Source organism: Bombus vosnesenskii, unplaced genomic scaffold, assembly GCF_011952255.1.
Source record: "Bombus vosnesenskii isolate JDL3184/JDL3185 unplaced genomic scaffold, Bvos_JDL3184-5_v1.1 scf7180000013302, whole genome shotgun sequence".
Taxonomy (NCBI): domain Eukaryota; kingdom Metazoa; phylum Arthropoda; class Insecta; order Hymenoptera; family Apidae; genus Bombus; species Bombus vosnesenskii.
Genome location: NW_022882951.1, coordinates 970649 through 995698, shown reverse-complemented (window position 1 = coordinate 995698; position 25050 = coordinate 970649). Strand labels below are relative to the sequence as shown.

At 36.5% G+C, this 25050-nt stretch overlaps 3 protein-coding genes across 3 annotated transcripts; all 3 read right to left on the bottom strand.

Moving 5' to 3' along the window:
- Positions 1-444: 444 nt before the first annotated feature.
- Positions 445-3143, bottom strand: LOC117234208 (odorant receptor 4-like). The gene is made up of 6 exons (XM_033495195.1): positions 2852-3143; positions 2143-2653; positions 1875-1989; positions 1639-1761; positions 1409-1567; positions 445-711 (listed from the first exon to the last, which is right to left on the bottom strand). Exons 1-6 carry the CDS (start codon positions 3129-3131, stop codon positions 655-657), a joined length of 1245 nt encoding a protein of 414 aa, XP_033351086.1. The 5' UTR covers positions 3132-3143; the 3' UTR covers positions 445-654.
- A 3887-nt stretch (positions 3144-7030) lies between these two features.
- On the bottom strand, positions 7031-8736 carry LOC117234207. Its single transcript, XM_033495194.1, has 5 exons — positions 8721-8736; positions 8314-8658; positions 7643-8093; positions 7352-7451; positions 7031-7249 (listed from the first exon to the last, which is right to left on the bottom strand). Exons 1-5 carry the CDS (start codon positions 8734-8736, stop codon positions 7103-7105), a joined length of 1059 nt encoding a protein of 352 aa, XP_033351085.1. The 3' UTR covers positions 7031-7102.
- Positions 8737-10589: 1853 nt separating this feature from the next.
- Positions 10590-23693, bottom strand: LOC117234023. The gene is made up of 4 exons (XM_033494841.1): positions 23335-23693; positions 15814-16910; positions 13847-15499; positions 10590-11832 (listed from the first exon to the last, which is right to left on the bottom strand). The coding sequence occupies exons 1-4, from the start codon at positions 23347-23349 to the stop codon at positions 11709-11711; spliced, it is 2889 nt and encodes a 962-aa protein (XP_033350732.1). The 5' UTR covers positions 23350-23693; the 3' UTR covers positions 10590-11708.
- Between the last annotated feature and the right edge of the window lie 1357 nt (positions 23694-25050).

Below are 25050 nucleotides of genomic sequence, written 5' to 3'. Positions count from 1 at the left end.
GCAAAGGAGGTGTACGTATCCATGTTTATATGTTTATGCAAATGAGATTATTCGCTATCGAAAAATGTTTAGAAAAGTAATTTTCGTAACATAATAGCAGAAACATCATTGTTTTTGATTAAAGCTAGCCGTGCTGATATACAGACTGTCATGTATCCTCAGTGTGTCCAAGTTTTCGCTTAAAAATAGCGCATAATTGCTGAGAAATGGGGAAAATAGCAGCGAATGAAGATAATATCTAACACGAACGACGTTAGTAACAAAAGTACCAGTTGCAGCTACGGTTCATAAACCTATTAAATATTTATCAATGGCATGTCTGCGGTTAGTGTCTCAGCAATCGACTACGAATAGGTTTAACATTGCTCAAAGAAGCACCCTAAACATAATATCTTTAAAAAAAAAAAAGGAAAGAATTGGAGAATATCCAGGTGCAGAAGGAAAGGTTTTGTGAGAAGTATTCGTGGTCTCGAGGTATCTCTTTAGTAATTAATAATTTCATTACTTTCCACAGTGCCTAATTTTTTGTCTCACCATTTTAATTCTCGTTGCTCTGAGATATAATTTATCATTTAGAGAAATATACTAAAATATTCTTATCGTAGCTCTTCTTTTATCAAGTTGATAGACAGTTGTAAAATTTGCAGAAGTACATTATTTATTTTTCATTGCGAGTAGAACGGATACATACCCCATCGAGGTTTTTAAGACCTGAACACAAAGAAAAGATTGCTCTGTATACGTTTATGTAAATATGAGATATCATTACATATTTTTCTAACTCCTACTCATTTCCAAATTTCTGTTGGAATATCGTCACATCTATAGATTTACTCCTATCTATATTCCTCTGACATGTCTGGGACGTATACACATATACCTACAGCTGGTAAATACGTGGATCCTCTGTGTATACCTTAATTTCTCTTAACGTAATATTATATATCTACTTTTTGCCTCGGTTAGAATTCTATGTCCTAAGATCAATACATCACCGCTGCATTTATTCTACTTTTCGATATATCTTCCTCTCTTAATACGCTAGAATCTAAGCAGTCAATTTGTGGGATATTTTTATATCTCTTACATATGATGTATTCCAGGATTTACTAACTAAACTTTATCGATACATATCTTCCAAGGATAGAATCTGTCCTGACAGAATTGCAGCAAGAATCATCTAATACTTCTCTCAAACAGGATACCTATATTTTACATGTATATAGAATTCTTATATTGCAACTATTTGAATAAAATTGAACATTTTTCATATGGACACAATCTCTGTCCAAAAATTGGCACAACATTATAAATTAGTCATTGTATCTCTCGGATACGTCGCAATTTATCCAGAGAATTTTAGGAAAATTGGTATCCGTTAATTGAATTATACCCGCTTTACGCTTACCTGAGAGTATAGCACTAGAGTAAAGCAACAAAATCTGCCAGCTGTAATTTGTAAGGGTGAAGACCTGGCACGGCACATGATAATTACAAGCCATCTTGCATTCTTGGGAGGTAAATTGTACCATTCGGCATTGTACGCCGTGTTGGCAATTTCTGTACTCTGAAAAAAATTGCAAATTTTATTTATCAAAACGTCGATTGATCCATTTTTGATTTATAAAAAGTATGTACCTCGACAGTTAGCTTTTCTCCCATGTAACAATATAAGAGCAATTGCAACATCACGTAAATTACGTATATCAACAGGAACGTAATTTGCAAAATCATATGTTCTATTGCTTCCTCTCCAAGTGACTATAAATTAAATTATGAGAAAAATGATGTATTATTTTGTTATTATAATACTTTTTGCTGTATCCTTCGACAATGCATTATCCATTTGGAAATGAATGTTTTATTCTTCGTACCATAAGAACTTGATAAGTCTGAGAACATAGCTGAGTGGTGCAACCGAGCATTTGAAACAGAAGCATCATGTTGAAAGATTTCTCTATCGTTTCCGCGAACCTTAAATATACATACGACGCGATTAATAATTGTCAGATGTTAACATTATGCATTTATAGGTTAAGGGAAAGAAAGTAAAAGGTGGACTTAGAAAGATTTTAAATTCTCGAATTTAATTTCGGTACTTAGTATTTCATGATTCTTCTGATTATAATTCATACTCATTACTGTGCTTCTTCAATCTTTCTTTCCATCGTCAACAAAAGAACGATGTTTTCTAATACAAACCTATTAATATATACATGCTTTTGCACGATCTGCTGTAATTTTATTTCTACATTTTTGTCATCATACGAATGAATCTTCCTTAGATCGTCTCTCAGAATCGAAAGTTGTCCACAAACATGAAAAATCAACAGGACGACAAAAGTATCTACCGTTGTATATGTTATGGCTGTATAAAGAGCAGCCATCAATTGACCGATTAGTGTCAATTCGAAATTTGGACTGATCGTAGTATTGTAAGGGTAGTAACCACGGTAAAACAGTTCTTTGTCGTTGTATAGCATGCTAGACAATCGTGCGGGCAAAAATGCTACAACTACGATGTTGGCCAACAGTATACTTCTTATCGTAATCTTTTTAGTGATCCTCGCGATGTTCACCATCTTTTCTCGGTCGGCATTGTTCGTCACTGTATCCCAGTCATTGGCCATGCATCTCAGCAAAGACTTTAATGCTTGCAACAGAAGAATATGGCTAATAGAATACGTCTTGATGGATCTTTTTGTGTAACAATTAGAATAAGATAAATGAATGTCTTAGAATATAATTTAGATAGATTACAGAATATAATAGAATAAAATAGTAGAATAATATTTACAAAGTGGATATTTGGTAGTATTTTTGTTAAAAAAAACATTTTTGAAATGCTTACGTTTGCCTTTCATCCACACAGCCATAGTCTTCATAAGCGAAATCGTGATAGTAATGTTAGTCGATAGATTCTCGATCACCAGATCAGAGTCACCCGCGATTATCGGAAGATTAATAGTTTGTGGGGCACAAATGAAGCACACCATCACGATACACGGCAACAGAATGAAGTAACTGGAAGATCGATTCCATTTCCTCTCTTCCGGCCAAATACCAATAAACTTCAGCATATTGTAGTTCCAACCGTAGACATAGTTTAAATCTATATCTTTATCTATCATAAATGTGTACTTAAAAAACATTTCACGATCGTAAGGTTAAATATACCTATAACTTTTCTTTTTCTCTTTATGATATATTACTTAAAAATATAATTTCTAAAAATATTTATTTTTAAGGTGGTAGAACAAAAATTCTGCAATTAATATTTAAAATTACCTCGTTGGGTATCCATAGGGGCCTTTTTTCTCGTAACTGAACCACCTGTTCTCACGTTCAAAAACTATCAGGACGTTTTTCATAGCGCATGTCTCCTTGTTCAGTCAGAATGCTTATTATGATATTAATTATTCGTGAATATGTAGTTCAGTGTCTTTCTCAAAGTTATGTCTAATTTTGGTTATTACGATTATTCGTCTGTAATCACTCGTAACTACTTCCAACATTCGTGGAAATGAAAGAAAAACGGGGATTGTTCGCGTTTTCGCTACGTCGTTAGTCCACACTGTCTTCCTTTCACGGATGTGCATCAAAATTTACAAGTAAAAAAATTTAATTTCGTGGAGGAAATAATTCATCAATAATTGCAATTACTACTGGAAATTAATGCTGTCAGAGAAATTTGTTTAAGTGGCGAATATAATATCCAGAAATTATATAAAATAAAAAACCTTATGATCTTGTATATTATGTAATAAAAGAACGGATGTCTATTATATTAGCCATACTAATGTCATCATTTTGTTGTTATTTTAAAACAAACAATACAATTTTGTATTTTATATTTTTTTTAGGAATGTTAAGATGACAAATTGGGAGCAATGAAGAAATCATCAACAGAAGAATCTTTGGTGCCACGTGTACAAAATGTAAGTTTTGTAGACGATTCAATTTTTTAATCACTTTATCACTTCTTCATTCGATAAGTAGTGTAATTTTGTAAAATTCTGTATAAAATCTTACGTTCATTGAATAGTAACATACATTAAAAATTCTATAGAATGATTATATCTTTTATAATGAAATGTAACTGACTGTGAATGTTCTTCCAAATAAAATTGAAAAGTTGCTATATAATTTAATTCTTATAACATTTTTCTATTGTATAGTACCCCATGAGATGTGCGAAACATTAAGTAACATTTAGGAAAATATCGTTAAATGCGTACCTGCGTCGAAGTCCATTAGAAGTACACGCAAGCAAGCTGCACGATCAAATGACTGTCACGAATTTCTCGTTCTTTACACCAAAGAAGAACGCATGCCCGTCTTGGCAGGTGAAAAACCACTTCATCACCTTTTTTCATGTGAAAATGATGCAACTTGTAAGCGTGCAAACATCAAAGTTTCGCGTCTACGAGGATAGACAAATTTTTTTAATCGTCTTCGCTTGCTAGCAAACTGTCTTCAACTTAAGTACTTGCTGACTAACTTCTGTCTTCGTCCTTGAATAATTGATTGACTTTATTGAGAAACTTTTGCCGTGGAACATACTACGTTTTTATTCGCATTTATGTGTTACCTAAATTCGATGCGAAACTCCTTCACATTTGTAAACGGAGGCTTGTTCGCAGTACATGAACAGAGGTAACGTAGGACATTTTTAACTAACTTTAATTTACTTCAATCAATTTCAATTTCAATTATTACTGCGTTTCTTGTATTTTTCGTGCCTCGATATTGTTATGGTTTCAACCAGGAAATAGAGTTTCAATGTTTTAAGAAAATCTTTAACATGTAAGTAAGACGAGAACACATACGTATCAATATTATATGGAAACAAATTGAGTCAGGAAAATATCAGATAGATGAAGGTTCATTTAATAATAAGGATAAGAAAGCACCTTCTTAATTAAAAAGATAAGGTAGAAAATTGTCAAAAGATGGAAAGGGTATAGTGATGTATAAACTATTTTATATAATACTATTAAATTGCACACAAACATGATTACTTTTTGCATACAGCACAGTAATGTACAAGTTAGACAATTATTTACAGTCGATAAAATAGGAGGATAAACGATTCCGCCAGAAATATTGCAAATTTCGATCACTAAACTAAACCTACTATCCAATCTGAGCCATCAAATTTTATTGATACCTATATCACCATGAATTCGTTCACATTGCAGTCGAATAAAAATTTTCACTTTTTGTTAATTGTAGGTAAATGTCAAAGACGTCGGTAAAACCAAAAAACGAACGGATCTCGAATGACCCGAATCGAACTATACGAATGCTATCACCGGCCGCAAATTGACGATTTCTTAGTTTCGATTTTCTCCAAGGGCTAAAGACGAGGGGGGCTAGTACACGGTTAGCCGAATCTAGAGGAGGAATCCAAACGGTAAGTTTTTTTTTTAGAAGACAATATTACTTAGCTTCGTCTATTTTTTCGAAGGACAGCAAAAATACCACGTTACGCGTACTGTGCGTAATATGAATTATGTGGAACTGCAAAATGCTAATATCAACCCACTAAAAAAAGCTCCCCTTATACTCTCCACAAATGCTTTCTACTCTGCTCCGACGCTACTAGCGTACCACTGGTCTGACCTGGAAGCACAGAAAATCATGTGCTCGTGTCACACGCGTGACTGTCACTGCCTTGCATCCACGCACGAATTTATAAACCAAGCATAGGGGATGCGAATGACGCGAAAATCATTCCGCTAACTTGTGTACTCACCTCACTGCTGTCACTTCAGACCACATACTTTTTGTAAACCTTTGCTGATATGTGTGTTGATAGTTTGGTATAAAATGGGTATAGCAAAAGCATTTATGCAGTACAAGTATAGGTATATCGAATAGGTTCAACTCGTTGGCGTAGGATCCAGGAACAATCGTACCAAACTTCACTAAACTACACATACGTGCAATGTTTTGCCAGCAAACCGGGAAGCCTGCTCATTTTTTATCTGTACTCGTCAAAGCAAATGGTGGCCAATTTTTCTTCGTTCTCAACAAATGTGATGGGAATAATATGGATGTGCACAAAGAGGGAAAAATAATATCTTCAAGGTTTCCCGAGGAATCTCTTTAATAATCAATTGTTTTATTACTTTACGCAGTGCCTAATTTTTTGTCTCGTCATTTTAATTCCCGTTGCTTCGAGATATAATTTATCACTTAGAGATATATACTAAATACTATTCTTTTCTTAACGCTTCTTTCATCAAGTTTATGGCCAGTTGTAAAATTCACAGTTGTATGGGATCGTCTATTATTGATTTTTCATTGCGTGTAGAACAGAAACATACCCCATCGACGTTTTTAAGACCTGAACACAAAAAGAAGGTTGTTCTGCATATCTTTATATACGTATGAGATATTTTATATGTATATACATATTTTTGATTATTATTCATCTTCACACACTCGATAGAAGATCTGCATTACATATTTTTCTAATCCCTGCTCTTTCCGGAACTTGTTTTGGAATATTTTCACATATAAAGACTTACATTCATCTATTTATTTTATATCGAAACTAAATCTTAAACCTGTAGGGTGTTTATTAGTCACCTTTTTCCTTGGTATTTTCCCAATGCTATGTAGTAGAAAAAAATAATCAGGGAAAAGTTGTACAGTTTCCTATGACCAATAGAATAGCGTATATCGTTTGTTTATACTTGCAGAATTTTTCTAGAAATGAGATGACATGCAACCTTTTAAGCCCATTGCCTCCACAAACCCCTTCATATGACATAGAACGACATACATCAGTCCAGTTAAAAGATCAAAAATCATCTTCATTTCCGAAAAAATAGTACACAAAAATACTACCTGTAAATTGTATTATAACTCGTTTACACTTACCTGACAGTAAAGTGTAAAAGTAAAGGAACAAAATCTGCCTGCTGTAATTTGTAAGGGTGAAGATCTGGCACGACACATAATAATTACAAGCCCTCTTGCATTCTTGGGAGGTAAATCGTACCACTTGGTATTATAGGCTGTGTTAGCTATTTCTGTACTCTGAAAAAATTGCCATTTTAATAATTTCCCACCTCTAGATATGACAATCCATTCATTTTTCTTTTCTAAAAAGTACCTCGGCTGCTAGTTTTTCTCCCATGTAACAATATAGGAACAGTTGCAACATCACGTAAGCTACGTATATCAACAGGAACGAAATTTGCAAAATCATGTGTTCCATTGTATTCTCTCCTAACGACTGCACATTAAATTATGAGAAAAATGATGTATTATTTTTTAATGCTTTTTGAAATTTTTTTATATTATATACACTTGAAAAAAGGCATGTTTTTCATCGTACCATAATAACTTGGTAAAACTGAGAACATATCTGAATGGTGCAACTCAGCATTTGAAACAGAAGCATCATGTTAAAGGAATTCTCTATCCTTCCCGCGAACCTTAGTTGTACACATGACAAGATTAATAGTTAGCAAATGACAGCAACAAGACGAATATACAATGGTTTTACATTGATGAACTTAAACATCGAAAATTAACATTCCATGTATACGCTTACTCTAATTTATTCTCTTCGCTGTATATATTCCCTAGTATCTTCAACAAAATAACAAATTTCCTTAATACGAACCTATTTATATATTCATGCTTTTCGACAATCTTCTGCATCTTCATTTCTATATTTTTCTTATCGTACGAATCAACCTTCCCTAAATCTTGCCTCAAAATCGAAAGCTGTCCGCAAACGTGGAAAATCAGCAGGACAACGAGAGTATCTACAGTTGTGTACGTATTTGCAGCATAAATGGCAGCCACGTATTGACCGATCATCGTCAATTCGAAATTTGGACTGATGCTAGTGTTGTACGGGTAATAGCCACGAAGGAATAATGCAATGTCGTTGTTTTTCATGCTAGACAATCGTGCAGGCACAAAAGCGAGAATTACGATGTTGACCATCAATGTGCTTCCTATTGTAATCTTTCTAGTGATCCTCGCGGTATTCACCATTGTTTCTCGTTCGATATTAGTCGTCACTGCGTCCCAGTCATTGGCCATATATCCTAGCAGAGACTTTAACGCTTGGAAGAGGAGGAAATGGCAGATAGAATACGTCTTGATAGATCTTTTTGTGTAACAATTAGAATAAGATTAAAGAATATTTTAAAATATAACGTAAATAGATGAGAGAATATGATAAAGTAGAACAGTACAATGAGATTTATAAGCTGCATATGTGGTAGTACTTTTATTTAAAAAAAAATGATATGTCCATATTTATTAATTTTCTGAAATGCTTACGTATGCCGTTGATCCAAACAGTCAAAGTCTTCATAATCGAAACCATAAAGGTAATGTTATTCGATAGATTCTCAATCACCAGATCAGAGTCACCCGCGATTATCGAAAGATTAATAGTTTGTGGGCCACATGCGAAGCACATCATCGTGAGAAATGGTAAAAGAACGAGGTAACTGGAAGATCGGTTCCATTTCCTCTCTTCCGGCCAGATACCCATAAACTTCAGCAGGTTGTAATTCCAAGCGTACACATTGTTTAAATCTATATCTCTATCTATCATAAAGAGGTACTTAAATAATATTTCAGAATCTATGATTACTCTATGATTACTTAAAAATATAATTTCTAAAAATATTTATTTTTAAGGTGGTAAAACAAAGAATTCTGCAATTAATATTTAAAATTACCTCGTTGGGTATCCATAGGGGCCTTTTTTCTCGTAACTGAACCACCTGTTCTCACGTTCAAAAACTATCAGGACGTTTTTCACAGCGCATGTCGCTTTGCTCAGTCAGAATGCTTATTATGATATTAATTATTCGTGAATATGTAGTTCAGTGTCTTTCTCAAAGTTATGTCTAATTTTGGCTATTACGATTATTCGTCTGTAATTACTCATAACTACTTCCAACATTCGTGGAAGTGAAAGAAAGACGGGGATTGTTCGCGTTTTTGCTACGTTGTTAGTCCATACTGTCTTCCTTTCACGGATGTGCATCAAAATTTGCAAATAAAAAAATTTAATTGGAGGAAATAATTCATCAATAATTACAATTATTACTGGAAATTAATGTTGTCAGAGAAATTTGTTTAAGTGGCGAATATAATATCCAGAAATTATATAAAATAAAAAACCTTATGATCTTGTATATTATGTAATAAAAGAACGGATGTCTATTATATTAGTCATACTAATGTCATCATTTTGTTGTTATTTTAAAACAAACAATACAATTTTGTATTTCATATTTTTTTTAGGAATGTTAAGATGACAAATTGGGAGCAATGAAGAAATCATCAACAGAAGAATCTTTGGTGTCGCTTATACAAAATGTAAGTTTTGTAGACGATTCAATTTTTTAGTCACTGTATCAAATTCTTCAATTGTTTATGGAATTCTTTCGTAATAGAGTTTTGTTCTTTCGGATAAAAAAAATCTTATGAGAGTATATGAATACCAAAGTATCTATTCGATAAGTAGTGTAATTTTGTAAAATTCTGTATAAAATCTTACGTTCATTGAATAGTAACATATATTAAAAATTTTATAGAATGATTATATCTTTTATAATGAAATGTAACTGACCGTGAAAGTTCGTCCGATGTAGCTTTTATAAGTATCTAGGATGATTCTGTAACTGGAATATACTTTCCCAGATAAAATTGGAGAGTTACTGTATAGTTTAATTCTTATGACATTTTTCTATTGCATAGTACCCCATGAGATGTGCGAAACATTGAGTAACATTTAGGAAATTACCTGTGTCGAAGTCCGTTAGAAGTGCACGCACGCGAGCTGCACGATCAAACGACTGTCACGAATTTCTCGTTCTTTACACGAAAGAAGACGTGCGCATGCCCGTCTTGGCAGGTGAAAAACCACCTCAGCACCTTTTTTCATACGAAAATGTTGCAACTTGGAAACGTGCAAGCTTCGAAGTTTCGCGTCTACGAGGATAGACAATTTTTTTAATCGTCTTCGCCTGCTAGCAAACTGTCTTCAAGTTAAGTGCTTACTGACTAACTTCTGTCTTCTTCCTTGAATAATTAATTGTCTTTATTGAGAAACTTTTACCATGGAACGTACTACGTTTTCGTTCGCATTTATACGCTGCTGAAATTGGATACGAAACGTTGGATCACGTTTGTAGATATACACTTGTTTGCAGTACGTGGATAAAGGTAACTTGAGAGTTTTTTTAATTAACTTTTATTTGCTTTAATCAACTTTCATTTTAGTTATTACTGTTGTTCTTTTATTTCTCGTGTCTCGATCTTATTTTCGTTTTAAACGAGGAAAATAAGTTTCAGTTTTTGAAGAAAATTATGGGCATATAATTAAAACGAAAACTCACGTATATCAATATTATTTAGGAGCAAATTAGATGAGGAGAATAAATGATAGATAAGGATTTCTATATAAATTATTTCATATAATAGTATTAATCTGTATATAAAATTGGTTAAAGTTCCTTCTTGCATGTGATACGGTAATGTACCATTCAGATAATTATTTGCAGTCGGTAAAGCAAGAGAATAAATGATCTTACCAGAAGTATTGCAAGAAAGTATAATTTATTCCTATTTTACAAATTAAGGCTGTTTCCATTAGGCAGGTGAAACGATAAAATGGAAGAAACAAAATAAATATATCGCTTAAGAATATTATACATATCGATTAGTAATTTGTCTGTCGATTTTTCTTAAGAAATCAATCCATCTATTCAGATTTCTCAAGCCAAATCCATTCCTTCGAAAAGGACCCAATGAAGGCTCAAATTTGACCCAAACTAATTAAAACGTAATTCAAACGATTTATCTAATTCATTGCTTTGAAACAATGCAATCTAATAGCATCGAATAATTTAGGTCAAGTTTGAGCTATGTCGTTTCGAGTTTCATAGAAATCAATTAACTCTAGTTTCTTAAATTACCAGCCTAAGTTTATATTAAATAAGGTGGCAAATATGTACAGTTTTTACTGAACGATCAGTTCGCAATGTTCCCTACAATTTTCACAGAGATTATTCGTGATTCCATTTTCGTCCTGTTCTATTAAAAACTTTGCTGAGCTTCAGAAATTTAAAATAAATGTTCCATTACATACATACATGAATGCAAGTCCCATTAAATTGACTGAAAGTCGAACGAACTTTGTCATTTAGTCAAGCTTCTTTTATGCTTTTAAGGGCATCCAGATTCTATTTATTTGTGTCAAATCGAGGAAATAATTGAGAAAAATGCAGTTTCTATTACGCGTTCAAAGAAATCTCAATAATTTAGATCCTGATCTACAAATTAATCCTGCTATCGAATCTCAGCCATCAAATTTTGTAAAAACTACAGCCAAACCTTTATCACCTCGAATGGAATCCCAATAATCGAAACGTTCGCACTCCGATTGAAAAAAATTCCCACTTTTCGTGCTCTGATTGAAAGTAACTCTCGAAAACGTCTCTAAAACCAAATCAACGTGCGAGTCGAATCGCCGGATCCCGAATCACTCGAATCGAACTATACGGCGAATGCTTTCACCGGTCGCGAAGTTAACAATTTCTCAGTTCCGCTTTTCTCCGATGCTGAGGACGGGGGGCAAGTACACGGTCCGTCGACGAATCTACAAGAGGAATCTAAGCGAAGAGTTCTCTTTCTTCCTCTTTCTTCTTTTCTTTTGTTTAGAAGAAAACGTTTCCTGGCCTGGCCTGGGGACACAGAAAGCTCGAACAATCGTGTCTTCTTACCGCGTCCATGACCTGCTGGAAGTGGCTGGACACTTGGACAGCTGCTCCCGGCTGAATTCTGTGAACATCGCGCAAATTCAAGCGATTAATGGCCGATGGTTGACGGCAATTCGTTAGAAAAAGCCCGAGGCGACCGTGATCTTGCCAGACTATCGATAGGCACGGTGTAATTGATAGTTAACGGAACGATGTGTAATTGGATCGTTAATAAATCGTAGGATCGAATGAAAAAGACGATGACAAGCAGATGGTAGAATCGAAAGTTGACCCTATCGAATTGTGACGATAAATCGAAGTTGTTTTGGTGAAATTGACGAGTTAGAAAGTCTGATCGAATAGGTGCGATTAATAAATGGAGAAATTAATCCCTTGCAAGGCTATGTAGCGTAAAAGTTGTGTATACCAGCGTATTTAAATTCACGTAGAGTGGCTGAAATTATTCACAATGAAGCGTCCTTTTTATCAGATTCTACATTTTATTTTGGTAATTTAAATTCCTATCAAATTTTTATAGTCGTACGAAAGCCACATGAAATAACTAAATGATACCATAGGACGATGAATACCGTTTGCAACATTGACCTTTAACTTTTTCTAAAACGAATATGTAGATATTCGGGCAAAACAAATGTAGATTTTCTGAGCTTCTGAAAAAGACAAAGAACCTTAAAAAGTCTGCCTCTATCTAAAGAATACTCCAGATCGATTCTTCAAATCCTTGAAATAGTATCTGCAATTTCCTTTCCATTTGAAACCAGTTCAAACAAAGCCATTATCCCGGGACGAGTCGTGAAAATCAAAGAACCTCGCCGGCTGGACGGAACCATAGCGAGAAACAGATAACTTTCTTCCCAGCTTTCGCCGGCGACGTCCTACTGACTGATTCGACTTTTACCTCTTAGCACAATTTCACTCTGTGCATACACGCGTGCGCGAGCGCGTGCGCACGTCGTGTACCTTCGTGACGAGCCAGACTATGTACGCGTGTGTCACGGGAAAAGCCCCGCGTAAGAAACGATAGAAAATTAAACGATGACAAATTGATCTCGAATCTGAACGTTTCATTCCTCGCTCCTGGTTATCGATCGTAAACGATTTCTACCCCGAGATAGCTGCATGTTCGTTTCGAGCATAGTTTCACTGGAAATCACGACCGTGCGATCGATTTTCACTGGGCACTCATGAATATTTAAAGAATTAAGTTATCTGTTTCCAATGATTCGATGATACGGTATTTCTTGTAAATTAAACACGCGAGTAACGTCGATTCGCTCTTGAAACGCGTACAGTAGAACTCGGTTTATCCGAACGAAATTTTATTTCATATTCGATCGATTGAACGTTTGCTGGTCTGAAAAATCATTGATCTGAACGTGATCTCCTAGTAGGAGGTAGAAGTAATTCTATTATATGAACTGCAATCTGTAAATTGTTCGGACAAGTTCAGATAAATGGACTGTATCTCTACTGTCCATTCCACCGTGTAGTTTCTCTAGTGCATTTCCATTCTGTAAAACCGATTACCATTTTCTTGAAAAATCTATACATCTTCGTAGACGAATCGGCGAAGCTTTTAAAATGCGTTACTTTCTCTAGAAGGAGTACGTATCCGTAAAAAGACTCGTTTCTTCTAAAAGAAGCGGCGAAGAGGAAGAAAAGAGGTCTATCGGCATTTCTCAGATCTACGAAACCGAAAGGCCGTACACCAAACATAGCCAGCTACAAAATAATATGCTAATTGGCGAGAACCGTCATTATATCACACGAACAAACAACTTCCCGTGTGTTTTGTAACTTTACGTTCACCTTTTTGCTAAAAAGAAAATAATTCTTGGAAACAACCATAATAGTTCAATCTGAAAGCTGTGTACCATAACAATGCTAGGAAAATACCGCGATAGTTTGGTTCTGAAACTACGTATCATAGTAAAACTTTATAGGTAACTGACTGTAACATTCTCTACTAACTGTAATATAACACAATTCGATACCAAGTTACATAATTCTATAGGTCGTAATAATTTTTCGAAATGATCATAATAGTTCGATATGAATGTTGACGTGATACTCACAAGCCTAAAAGACCAGCCATTTTTTTCTCCATCAAAATAACCGCATCTGCGCCCCTTTCGATCATAGCGTCGCAGAATATCCTTTTGGCACAGGGTGTGTTGGTCCAGTCACCATCGATATGAGCTACCTCAGCAACCTCTGCGTTCTCCAGATTCTGAAGTGCGTCTTCCAGTTCCTGATCGCTTTCGATGCTTCTTCTCCTTCGTCTTTCGCCCCTTCCGTCTACAGACCCTTTTTCGTCGCTCACAGAACCTTCTACTACCCTCTCCAGGCTGACCAAATCATTTTTATCAGACACATCGTTAGCCAGATTTTTCTGGAGGAAGTCCAAAGGCGTGGAGCCATCCTCGATTATCAAAATAGCAGAATCCTCGTTGTTCTTTTTCGAATTACTTCGGTCGTTCGCTTTTCTATTTGGAATAAGAAACTCCGTGACGTCGATGCTACCTTCGCGAGAAGGAAGATCGATCTCTACGATCTCGCTGATCGAATCGGGTCCCTTTCGTTGCAAACGTTTATTTCTGATTAGGTTCTTTAAATTCCCTTCCGCTTGGAAAATGTCCAAATAATCGAGACTTCGTTTCCTTCTCGAGTATCCCGTCGCCTGCTTGTTCTCCTCCATTTCCGGCTTAGTCTCTTGGTTCTCTACTTTCCCATTTCCCTTCACGATCAACAAAACTCCGTTCCGATTATTTGAATTTCCACCATCGCGATCAACTTTCAATTCTTCGTTCGGTGTTACGTTCTCGAGGAAGTACACGGTTCCGCTATATTTGTCTACCTGCTCCGAGTCTCCGCCATTATTCTGTCGATCCGCTTCTCTCAACAAAGGCTGAGTAGCTAGCTGACTAGCGTCCAAAGCTCGTTGATATTCCACCTCGCTGCCTAGAGCTTCGTTAGATCTCTTTAGAACATCAACGTCTAGGTATCTTCCAACAGCGACAGCACCGATTCCGAGAGCAGCTCCTGATGCCACGAGTCCCAGAGCTGGAATCAGGATACTGCTACCGGAAGCAACAGTGCCGACCTTGTCTTCAGCCTCTTTGCCGTTCGAAAGACCTAAATTCTGTGAAATTTTATGCGTAGCTTCCACCAGAGGATCGATCACTGGTCGAGTAAACTGCGAAACCTTCTCCACGCCATTGGAGAATTGATTTTTCAGGTTCTCCGAGATTTTCACCCAAAATGGGGCGTCGTTCGGTCTCTTCAGACCATAGAAATGCTGATTAGGGTAATAATTCTTCGTCGTGTAAGTGTCCACGATGTTCTTGTCGTTTAAGACGTACTTCTTCTTCTGTCTTTGTTCGGTAAAGGAGTATTGGTTCTCCGGGAAATTGTCCGGCCTTCTTTTCTCGTTTTTTAGGATCTTTGCAGGCTGCACGCCCAATTCTGGATGAGCATATTGAAGGACCGGTGCCCTGGCGCCAGGCTTCAAGGCGACTGGCGCGATCTTTTGACTTTCCGGGGTGTAGAGCTGCGAAACTGGATAGATCGACACGCCGTCAGGGTGTAGCATCCTTTTGTGAGAGTTGCTTCGGTAATTGTCTGTTCTTGCTTCGTAGACCTCTGCTTTCAACGCTTCGTTCTTGTAGTTCTTTGGATCCCACTCGAAGAACACGTTTCTCCCTTCCTCTTCGTAGTCTTTGCCGTATCTATCGGACAAATTGACGAAAAATATATCGATATTTATCGTGTATTTCCTCGAAGCATATATAACCAAGTAGCTAACTCGTAACCCGTGACTCGTGAACTTTCGCTAATAATATTAGTTCAATTGCTACTACGTACTACCGCTGTTGCTATTACCAATAATAATAATAATAATAATAACAAAATAATAAACTAGTTCAGTTACTAATAATTTCATTGGTTGAACTACCGATAATATTAGTTCAACGTGTGCAACAGAAGCCAGCTCTATTTTTCGATTATAAAATGTTCTTTCATCTTTATACCCTCGACATACCTCCTGTTAACGTTCTTGAAGAATCTCTCGAACCTCTGCCTCTCCACAGCATTCTCCGCCGGATAAAAACTCGAAGAGGTTTCCAGGTTGTCCGTAGATGTTGCATCGTGTATCAATTTATTGTTAATCACTCGTGCGTTGCGCCACGTTTGAATCTTATCGATAGGTTCGTCGGGAACCCGCTTGCCATGAATCACAGGGGTACCATCCCTATCCAGCGTCATAGGTGACCTCTTTGGATTTGATTTCACGTTTATCTCCGACCTGACGATTACTTCTGGCGGCACGTTCTTGCCATCTCTGTTCTTGGACGCGTTTGCCCCGATATTCGTTCTCGAAGATCGTATCTGATGAGGCAAAAACGTGTAGCGAGTCTTTTCCTCGCTCTGGTCGGCCAACTGCAGTTTCCTCTCCGATCTGTCCTGAAAATGTCGCGGCAGAAGTAGTCCACCTGCAGGAAACGCTGGATCGAATCTGGCGTAATTGGTCCTTTCTTCGGTAGTCGTCTTCAAATCACTTTGAAGAGGTTTCCAGCTCAGATATTCCTCCGTCGTCGATTCCTGAAGCTGAACAGCCCTTCCATCGGTACCCAGAGGCGTCCAGCTTCCGTAATCGATGTTCTGTTCTCTGACTGGTCGAATCTTTTCACCGATGTTCGTCTCTTCGTTCGTGGATACGTTCTCAAGTTTGGAGAAGCCACTTTGGCTGTCAGAGTCTGACAGTTTCGCTCTGAGTTGCTGTATTTGAGCCTCTTCCAATCTTCTGATGTCCTCTTTGGTCTTTGGTTCGGTTTTTATCGATTCAGATACGTCCGACGATGTGGCGTTCTCGTTGGTTAGTCGAGGATTAGGATTTTCAGGATCTTGAAGAGTTTTAGCAGGCTCGTTCGCTGTTTGTTGTTCGGGGTAGGATTTGTCTCGACGTTTCACGATCAAAGTTGCCACGTTCCCTTCGCTCGTTCGTACTTTCAGCTCCTCTGTTTCGCCTGGAAGGCTTCGTGATACTTTCAGCATCGTTCTAGCGTAGCTGGGTTTCGGTAGATCAGCCGTGCTGATGTGGATGATGACTAGTGTCATCAACGCCAGAATGAACGTCACCTGAAACGAGGGAAATACTTTTTGCAGAATTATGTAGTGGTCGATATATTTAGAAACAAGTTTGAGAAATGCCATTGAAGCGAGTAAAGTGTCTAAGTTTGAGGTCTCTGAAAGATTATCAGAAATTAGTAGATTAATTTAGACGATAATTAAGATTAACCAATAACGATACGTAAGATAATTAATTTTTGGCAGTAAGTACGAAGGATTAACTACGAATACAGTTTATGTAACGATTCATTCGTTACATGGCCGTGTATCTGGATGGAAACGGGCCTACCGGAAGTCCATTATGTCCTCCTCGATCCCAAGCTACATGCTTTTACGCGTTACGTCTACGTACAGCTTTGTATGGCATATGTTACGTGCTCGATTATGCTCACGAAGCCTATTTAGACTCTTTGTGTCAAGATTTTATAGGCGAGTTTCATGATTTCGCTATTTAAGTGGGTGTGAATACGTCTGTAATAAATGAAAGATGGTGAAACAATTAGGTTGACGCGTGATTGCGATTAACGAGCGTATGATTAGTTTGAGAAAAGTGGAAAGTGGGAAGTTTGTTTGAATTTATCGTCGACTTTATTATGAGAAATTCGTTTTATAACAGATCGTTGCTACAATGGGAAATAGGTGAGTTTACATCGAATGGGTAATTTACATTGCATGTAAATTAAGTTTTAATTAGGTTTGGGTCAGAGTAAATTCTGATCGGACTTGATCTCTTTCTTACGAAACGTATTACCGTCATAAAATAATATTTTGATGAAATTGCACCAGCTGAAGAAATACTTATGCACAGTGATGTATGTAAAGCTGAAAACGCAAGGTTTGAGATGCGATCGGCTTGGTGACAGTGATTCGAAGATTTTTAGGGTCACTTTCACTTTTCATATCGCGCCGCCGGAATTTTTTATCAGTGAAACCTGATCGAAAAATTTGAGTACCAAAACAGTAATGTCGAAACTGTGTCTATGTTAACGAGCCAAGCTCGAAGATCAAAAGAAATTATTTCGAATGAATTATAAACTCTGTGTAGCATTGCAAACTAGTTTCGTTCGACAAGTATCCGTATCTTAAAAAGTTCCAACAATGATAGATATTTTTCGTTGACGTTTCGTCGTTCAAGCTGTTTGTTGATAAAAAGAAAAAAAGACAGCAGATGAATAAAATTTCCACGTCTACTCTCGATGGAGAAGAAAATTTTCTATAAAACGAGAAACGAGGAATTTGCGAGCCTTTTGTAAAATTCTTAACTCGCGAAACTAACTTTCGAAGGATAGTTCAGAATCAGCAAAAAAGACGTGTTTAATTGCATCGAACAAAAGAGGAATAACATGCGATCCGTATTACGCTTTATGAGTCATCGAACTTTCTCCTTTACGCCTCCTCTTTATTCCTAGTAAGCCTAAGTTGTCTAAACTATTTTAGGAAGTAGAATCAGCCTTGCTGCCAAGATACTTCGTAGTATAGAAAAAATTGCCACGAGAAAGTATAAATCGGATTTAAATGCTAAACTCTGCTATTATATCTTTGCGATAATTTTTATGAATTTGATTGATTGCAGGATATAAATGTAATTTGAGAAATTACTCGTTAATTATTAATAGTTACAGACATCGATTTCTATCGTAGTAATTTGCAAATTTACCATCGTGTTCTTTTTGAATGGAACATCGTGATCGCGCATTTATAAAGTTACACGTTCGATTTAACTGATAAATTCTGTTATAGTCTTTTCCACGTGTACCTTTACACGTTATATTTTGGAAATGAGTGTAGTTGCGGTTCTATACTTTTCAAAGTACAGTTACATTATCATCTACCGTGTCGGAATTCGGAGACTTTGCCATCGTGCGTTTGTGAAATGTCACGAAATTACAATTTCGTGAGTCGATCGAATTTTTACAAAATGTCCTGATTAATGCAATCGTATTTCCCTCCGTTGATATTAATTTCCAAAAAAAAAAAAAAAAAAAAACAGAAAGAAGAAAATACATTAGGCTTCTCTTGAAATGTAGCTATTTTAGAACGAAAGTTTCACCAGTGTAATGCAAATGAAGATCCACCAGTCTCGCACCTAAATGTTCTTCCGCTAACATCTACCGCACGACCTTGCAATGAATTATGCCGAGGAAGTTGCGTTGAAAGACGAATGCGCCTCACAGAAACGAGAATCGCGTCGCAGGAGGCAATCGCGGTGAGAGAAATTTAATGGCTCGTTGAAATCTCCCGGATTCTTCGGCGAAGATTAGAAAATAGCGATGCAGTAACCGAGTGTCTAGATACTTTCTATTATAAATCCCATGATTATTCATCGAGGAAACACCATGTCGTTCAGGCGATACAACGGTCTGTTGCAACGACCAATGATCGACTTGATGTGGCTGCGACATGAAGAAAAGTCTGGAGGAGTAAAATTTCGCAAATGGTTGGAAAAGCTTCGTTTAAATCGTAACGAGAGAAAATATAAATCGATTAGACATGGCGAAGTACTTATGTTTGTAAAATTAAATTGTCGAATTGACGACAATGACAATGAGATAACGTACTACTTATTCAATGATTGAAATTTCCTTTACGAACTGAATAGTATCGACAAATCGCAGCAATTTTCTGGACATTGCTCGCTCATATTTTATCAGGTTGGAACAAACATTATCCATTGAAAACGCTGATGCGTGAAAACGACCGACATTGAGATTATTGCGCTTTAAAACGAAATGATATTTGTTGTCGGATAGAGCGTTAGATTTAATAGAAATGTGAAATAGCACGAGCAAGAATAGAAGGAAAAAGATTGAAGCATGAGCTAGCACGAGTGAGTATAAAAATATATAAGTGTATGAAATAAAAAGTAAATAACGAAGAGAAAATCACGATGAACAGCTCAATCGCTCGATTCACAGTTACTGCTTGAAACTTAAAAATCGCGTATATCGTCCATGAAAACGGAGACACAAAAAAAAAAGCGCATAATCTTTTCATCGGACAATTTTACGATAAAAAATCCATTAAAAAATTTCCACGTAGATTAATAATTAGTTGAATATCGCAAGAAAAGAAACGCGACAAATACGCTCTTACTGATTTTCTATTTCAACGTTACCTCACGATTCAGAAGGAATATTTCGACATGAAGTAGCTAAAAGTGGCGAGAATCGGTTAAATTCAAACACGCATCCGATAAACTTTGATAAAAGCGAAATATACAGGGTGGTTGGTAACTGGTGGTACAAGCGGAAAGGGGGTGATTCTACGCGAAAAAAGAAGTCGAAAATATAGAATAAAAATTTAAAAATTTTAAAATTTAAAAATTTAAAAATTTTAAAATTTAAAAATTTAAAAATTTAAAAATTTAAAAATTTAAAAATTTAAAAATTTAAAAATTTAAAAATTTAAAAATTTAAAAATTTAAAAATTCAAAAATTTTAAAATTTTAAAATTTTAAAATTTTAAAATTTAAAAATTTAAAAATTCAAAAATTCAAAAATTCAAAAATTTAAAAATTTAAAAATTTAAAAATTTAAAAATTTAAAAATTTAAAAATTTAAAAATTCAAAAATTTAAAAATTTAAAAATTTAAAAATTTTTAAATTTAAAAATTTAAAAAGTAACGTCAATCGAGACAACGATCTACAGTGAGATCCGTTATAACGAAACGCGATAAAGTGCAGGCGTACCGAGCGAAAATTCAAAGTCGATTTTCTCGAAAATAAAGCCTCGAACGAAAAATTTTGATTCTATATTTTCGACTTCTTTTTTCGCGTAGAATCACCCCCTTTCTGCTTGTACCACCAGTTACCAACCACCCTGTATAAATATCAAGACAAGCAATATTTTAATATCTTCGATATTTCAATATTCTAACGATATTTTCAAAGTTACGAAGAGGGTGGAAAAGCGCATGTTCAGTATCAAAATCAAATAAAAATTCAAATCTAGTAACATAACATTAATCGACAACATAATCTTAAAATTGTTTCGTACATGGACGGAAAATATGAATTGTGTTATTTCCCTTGTAGTCTTCGATTATCTCGGAATTCGTCCAAACTCTTCGACCATTTTTTACCGTTTAATTTTTTCAAATAATAACGCAAAAATAACGGAACGAAATGTAAGTGCGGTTCTCGAACATACCGATAAAGACGAAGACACCGAAGAGACGACGATAAAGATGGATCGAAATAAAATTAACAATTGGACCGAGAAGGCTGGTCTCGCATCAACAAGTGAAACAGAACGACGTGCTTTCCCCGGGCACGTCTCGCACACGATCGGCCTGCACGCGTCGCGTCCACGCGTTGAAGACGAGACGATCCACTTTTTCCATTCTGGTGACTTTCGTTCGACGATTCACGGCCGAACGGCTGGTGCCGAGAAACTGTTAACCGATCGAACCCCTCGTGACCTTAACGCGTGCACGACCTCGCTGAGACTCTTTACCTTTTGCAGCAACCATCTTTGTGTTGAAATATGCAAAGGAAAGTGGAATGGGTTTTCTGTTGGTCGTGGATTGCGATGGTATTTGCAATGATGTTCGCAAATGGTACGAAACGATCTTAAGTTCTTTCTTATTCTTCCACTTGGATACGGATAGTCGTGCCTCGGTAGAATTGAACTTAGTTCGATGGAAATTGTGGTTTCGACGATGTAAAAACCAGTGATCTGCATTATTTCTCTGTTGCGGTGAATTTAATTTCAATCGTAATGATGGAAATGGCGTATAAAGATGTTCGTAAAAGTCGTTATAAATTGAGCGTAGCGTATTAATTTTGTGCTGACGAAGCAAACGATTAATCCATGATTAATATCGATTTAAATATTTCTTATCGTAATAGCCTTCTTTCGCCTATCGCCTAATCGAATGAATATATTCTTTTGTATAATACTCGTTGATTCGTAATACTTCAAAGTCTGCAAATTTAAAGTCTCCATTCATCGTTTTACGACATCGCGATTATGTTCATGAACGTTTATGATTCTCGAGTCTTATCTTCCTTCGTTGAATAGGGTTACAATATACCCGTTCTCTTCGTTTTCGAGGTTTCTAAGATAAGCGTTTTTCAATGCAAAATAAAATTTCGAAAGTAGGACGTAATATAGATAAATTAATCGGGACAAGTTCTGAACCATTTTTCTATTTTTTTTTTTTTTTCGAAGGAACGATATAAAAAACCTATAGTTTTAAAAGTAATTAATACTCCGATTCTTGCGAACTATGCAGATCTAACTATCCAAAATCGAACATGGTAATTGATCGTATGGCTGAGAAACTCACGAAGGATAAATAATCATAGATCGCTAACAGTCTGTTGGTGAACATACGTACATCGTTGAAGCGTGAAATTGAAGGTTCGTGCATTATCGAGCTTATGGGAACATGAAAATTGCAACGTCCAACTAATGAACGATACGCAATTAATGTGTCGGCGAAGGAAGCGCACGATCCACGCGGACTGCGATGCCCCCGATCCGTGTCACATTGCGTTTCCGCTCCAGAAAGCTCGCGGATCGACGTTCATTCTCTGCCAATTAACGATTATTCTTTTCTTTTTTATTTCTATTTAATTCCTTGGTCCTGCTCCAGTGTTTGCTCGGTGATTCTTCGATTGAAATCGCCTCCGAGCGTTCATCGGTAAAAATGTGAAACTGCGAGGTGGAAGAACCGGAAGAAGGATGTAGAAAATTGACAATAATTTAAAAAACGAGAGGAATTATTTTTGCGATACGACGGAGATGCGCAGGCTTTAAAAATGCCTGTTGGAAATGTTGTTTCGCGAGAAATCATTGTTAAAGAGACGAAGATTTATTTGACGAAGGTGAAGGAAAAGCGTAAGAGGAACGTTTACCTGTTTACGTATTCCATAGGCTTGTTAAGATGTGGAGAATAAAGAATCGCTTTTACGCTTGAGATAAAAGCGGCCGATACAGTGGAAGCTTGTCTTGCGATTGCAAGAATGTGAGCAGTGAAAAGAACGACGTGCTGGAGAAATATCTTGCAACTCGAAGAAAAGAAGATATCGAAAGTAAGAAACGTTCGAGAAGCTTGAGTAGCAAGTCGTAACACTATTTCAAGGGACTACAAAGTAAACAGAGAACTCAGGAAGTAAAGTTAGAAGAATATTACATGCAAAACGCTAACGGAGATTTAACGAAGGAATACTAAAAAGCTGTTAACAAATAAAACGCATCAAATGTCAGAAATTTCACGATACTTAACAAAGTCGATAGACGGCAAATTTTATCTATATACAAGATCACGAAGAACTACAAGACCTCTGTCACGGAACAAAATCAACGTTACATATGAAATCTTTAAAGCGTGTTAAATTAAAAAAAAATAACAAAATTCTGTAGAAAATTTGCGAAGATACCTGTACGTCAAGTCTTAGCAACGCGCAAATTCAAAAAGAATAAATACCTTAAATCTGTCCATTTTTGCGTGTCTTCGATCGTGCTGATCCAGCTGATCCAATGGTCAAAGATCCAGTGGGAAGATCGTGTCCAGAGAGAGCGCACGAAGTAATAGGCAAAGAATAAAAAAAGAAACGAGGGAAAAAGGAGGAAGATTATAACGTGGATACGTCGTTAGATCCGCATGATAGACGCGTAAAGAACGAAATTGACGAACGATCGATTCGCGTGGAACGTGAGGATCAAAGATAGATGTTTCTTCTTCTTTTTTTTTTTTTTTTTTAAAGAAGCAGAAAGAGAAGGCCTGCTCCTACGCACCTGTTGACTCCCGGAATATCTTCGCGAGACTGACGAAGGCGCTCAGTCAGCGGCTCCTCGTGTCTCCGACGAAGGACCGGCACTTCTCTCCGACCTACTTCCCGCGTTCGCCTTCGCCTTCTTCCGTCGCGACGTTCAGCGTCTCTCCCCCGGTTGATCGAAACATTTTCCGAATCGTCGGGTACAGGTCAATGGAAACCGATTGCCAACGGATATGGCACTGGATTCTAAGAATTTCCAACCTCTGCCTTTCGATACTTTAACGGTATTAGTTTGTTGGAACTTTGTATATCGTAAAATTGTATGACGGAAGTGAATCTGATTGGGCACAGATCGATAGAAATCCATCGATCGACGATGCACATGGAAGCCGATTTTTGGGATTTTGAAATTCTAGCTTTCGGTATTTTTTTTTTTTTTTACTAGTTATTTATAAGAAAAGAAAAATTAGCAATTTTGAAATTGGAGCGACGGAAGCAATCGGAAAATCGAAATTTTACCTTTCGGGTTCGTAGATTCAGATCCAGAGTGAAAATCTGTATTTGAAAAAAAGAAAAGAATCTCTTGGAGAGAAATCGTCCGGTTGAAAGTTCTTTTTTAAATCCTGCCGTAGGAAGTCGTACGTTTTTCAAATCATTGAAACCAGGAGAAATCGATTGTCGTCTAATCCAGGAATTCAAACTAGAACTTTATCGCCTTAGCTTGACGACTGTCAATCACCTTTCATTCGCGAACGAAAATAGAAATTTTACGAACATTCTTACTCGACGATTCGTCCATCTAATCCAGGTCAATGATTTTTTTCATTCCACTTCACATTACTAATCGGTACTTCGTCGAACTCTAGTGATAATCGACAACCATCCGGATTATTCCGTGATTCTTCAAATTAATTTCAAATCGACTAAATTTTCGCTAACATCCACGATCTGATTACAAAGAGCGTAAAAATGAAAATAGAATTTACGTGAAAATGATCTATCAGCATAAGTCATTGAAATCCTCCTCAGTGATGCTCACTATGTTGTTACATGTATACATACGTTACTATAACGACGTTAATTACATGAACATGTTGTTCACGTAATTAGACTAATAGCCGTTTGCTAGATCTCACCTTCTCCACGTTATTTTTCATTACATTTTTACTTGCTTTTAATTTCACATATATCCGATTGCTGCGACGTACGACAAAGATTACCATCGTTATTAAGGTCAGTAGCATGAATTACAATGGCGATAGGAAAATTCTCCACTCCAATCGGTTCTTCCACGTTCCTCCGCCACTTTCTCCTCACGAGCGTTCCGTAAAATGCACGAACAGCTGTGCAAGGTTTCGCAGACCAGGGTTTGGCGAGCAGAGAAGAGGAGAGGAGAGGGAAGGTGAGTTCGCGAAACTTTGAGA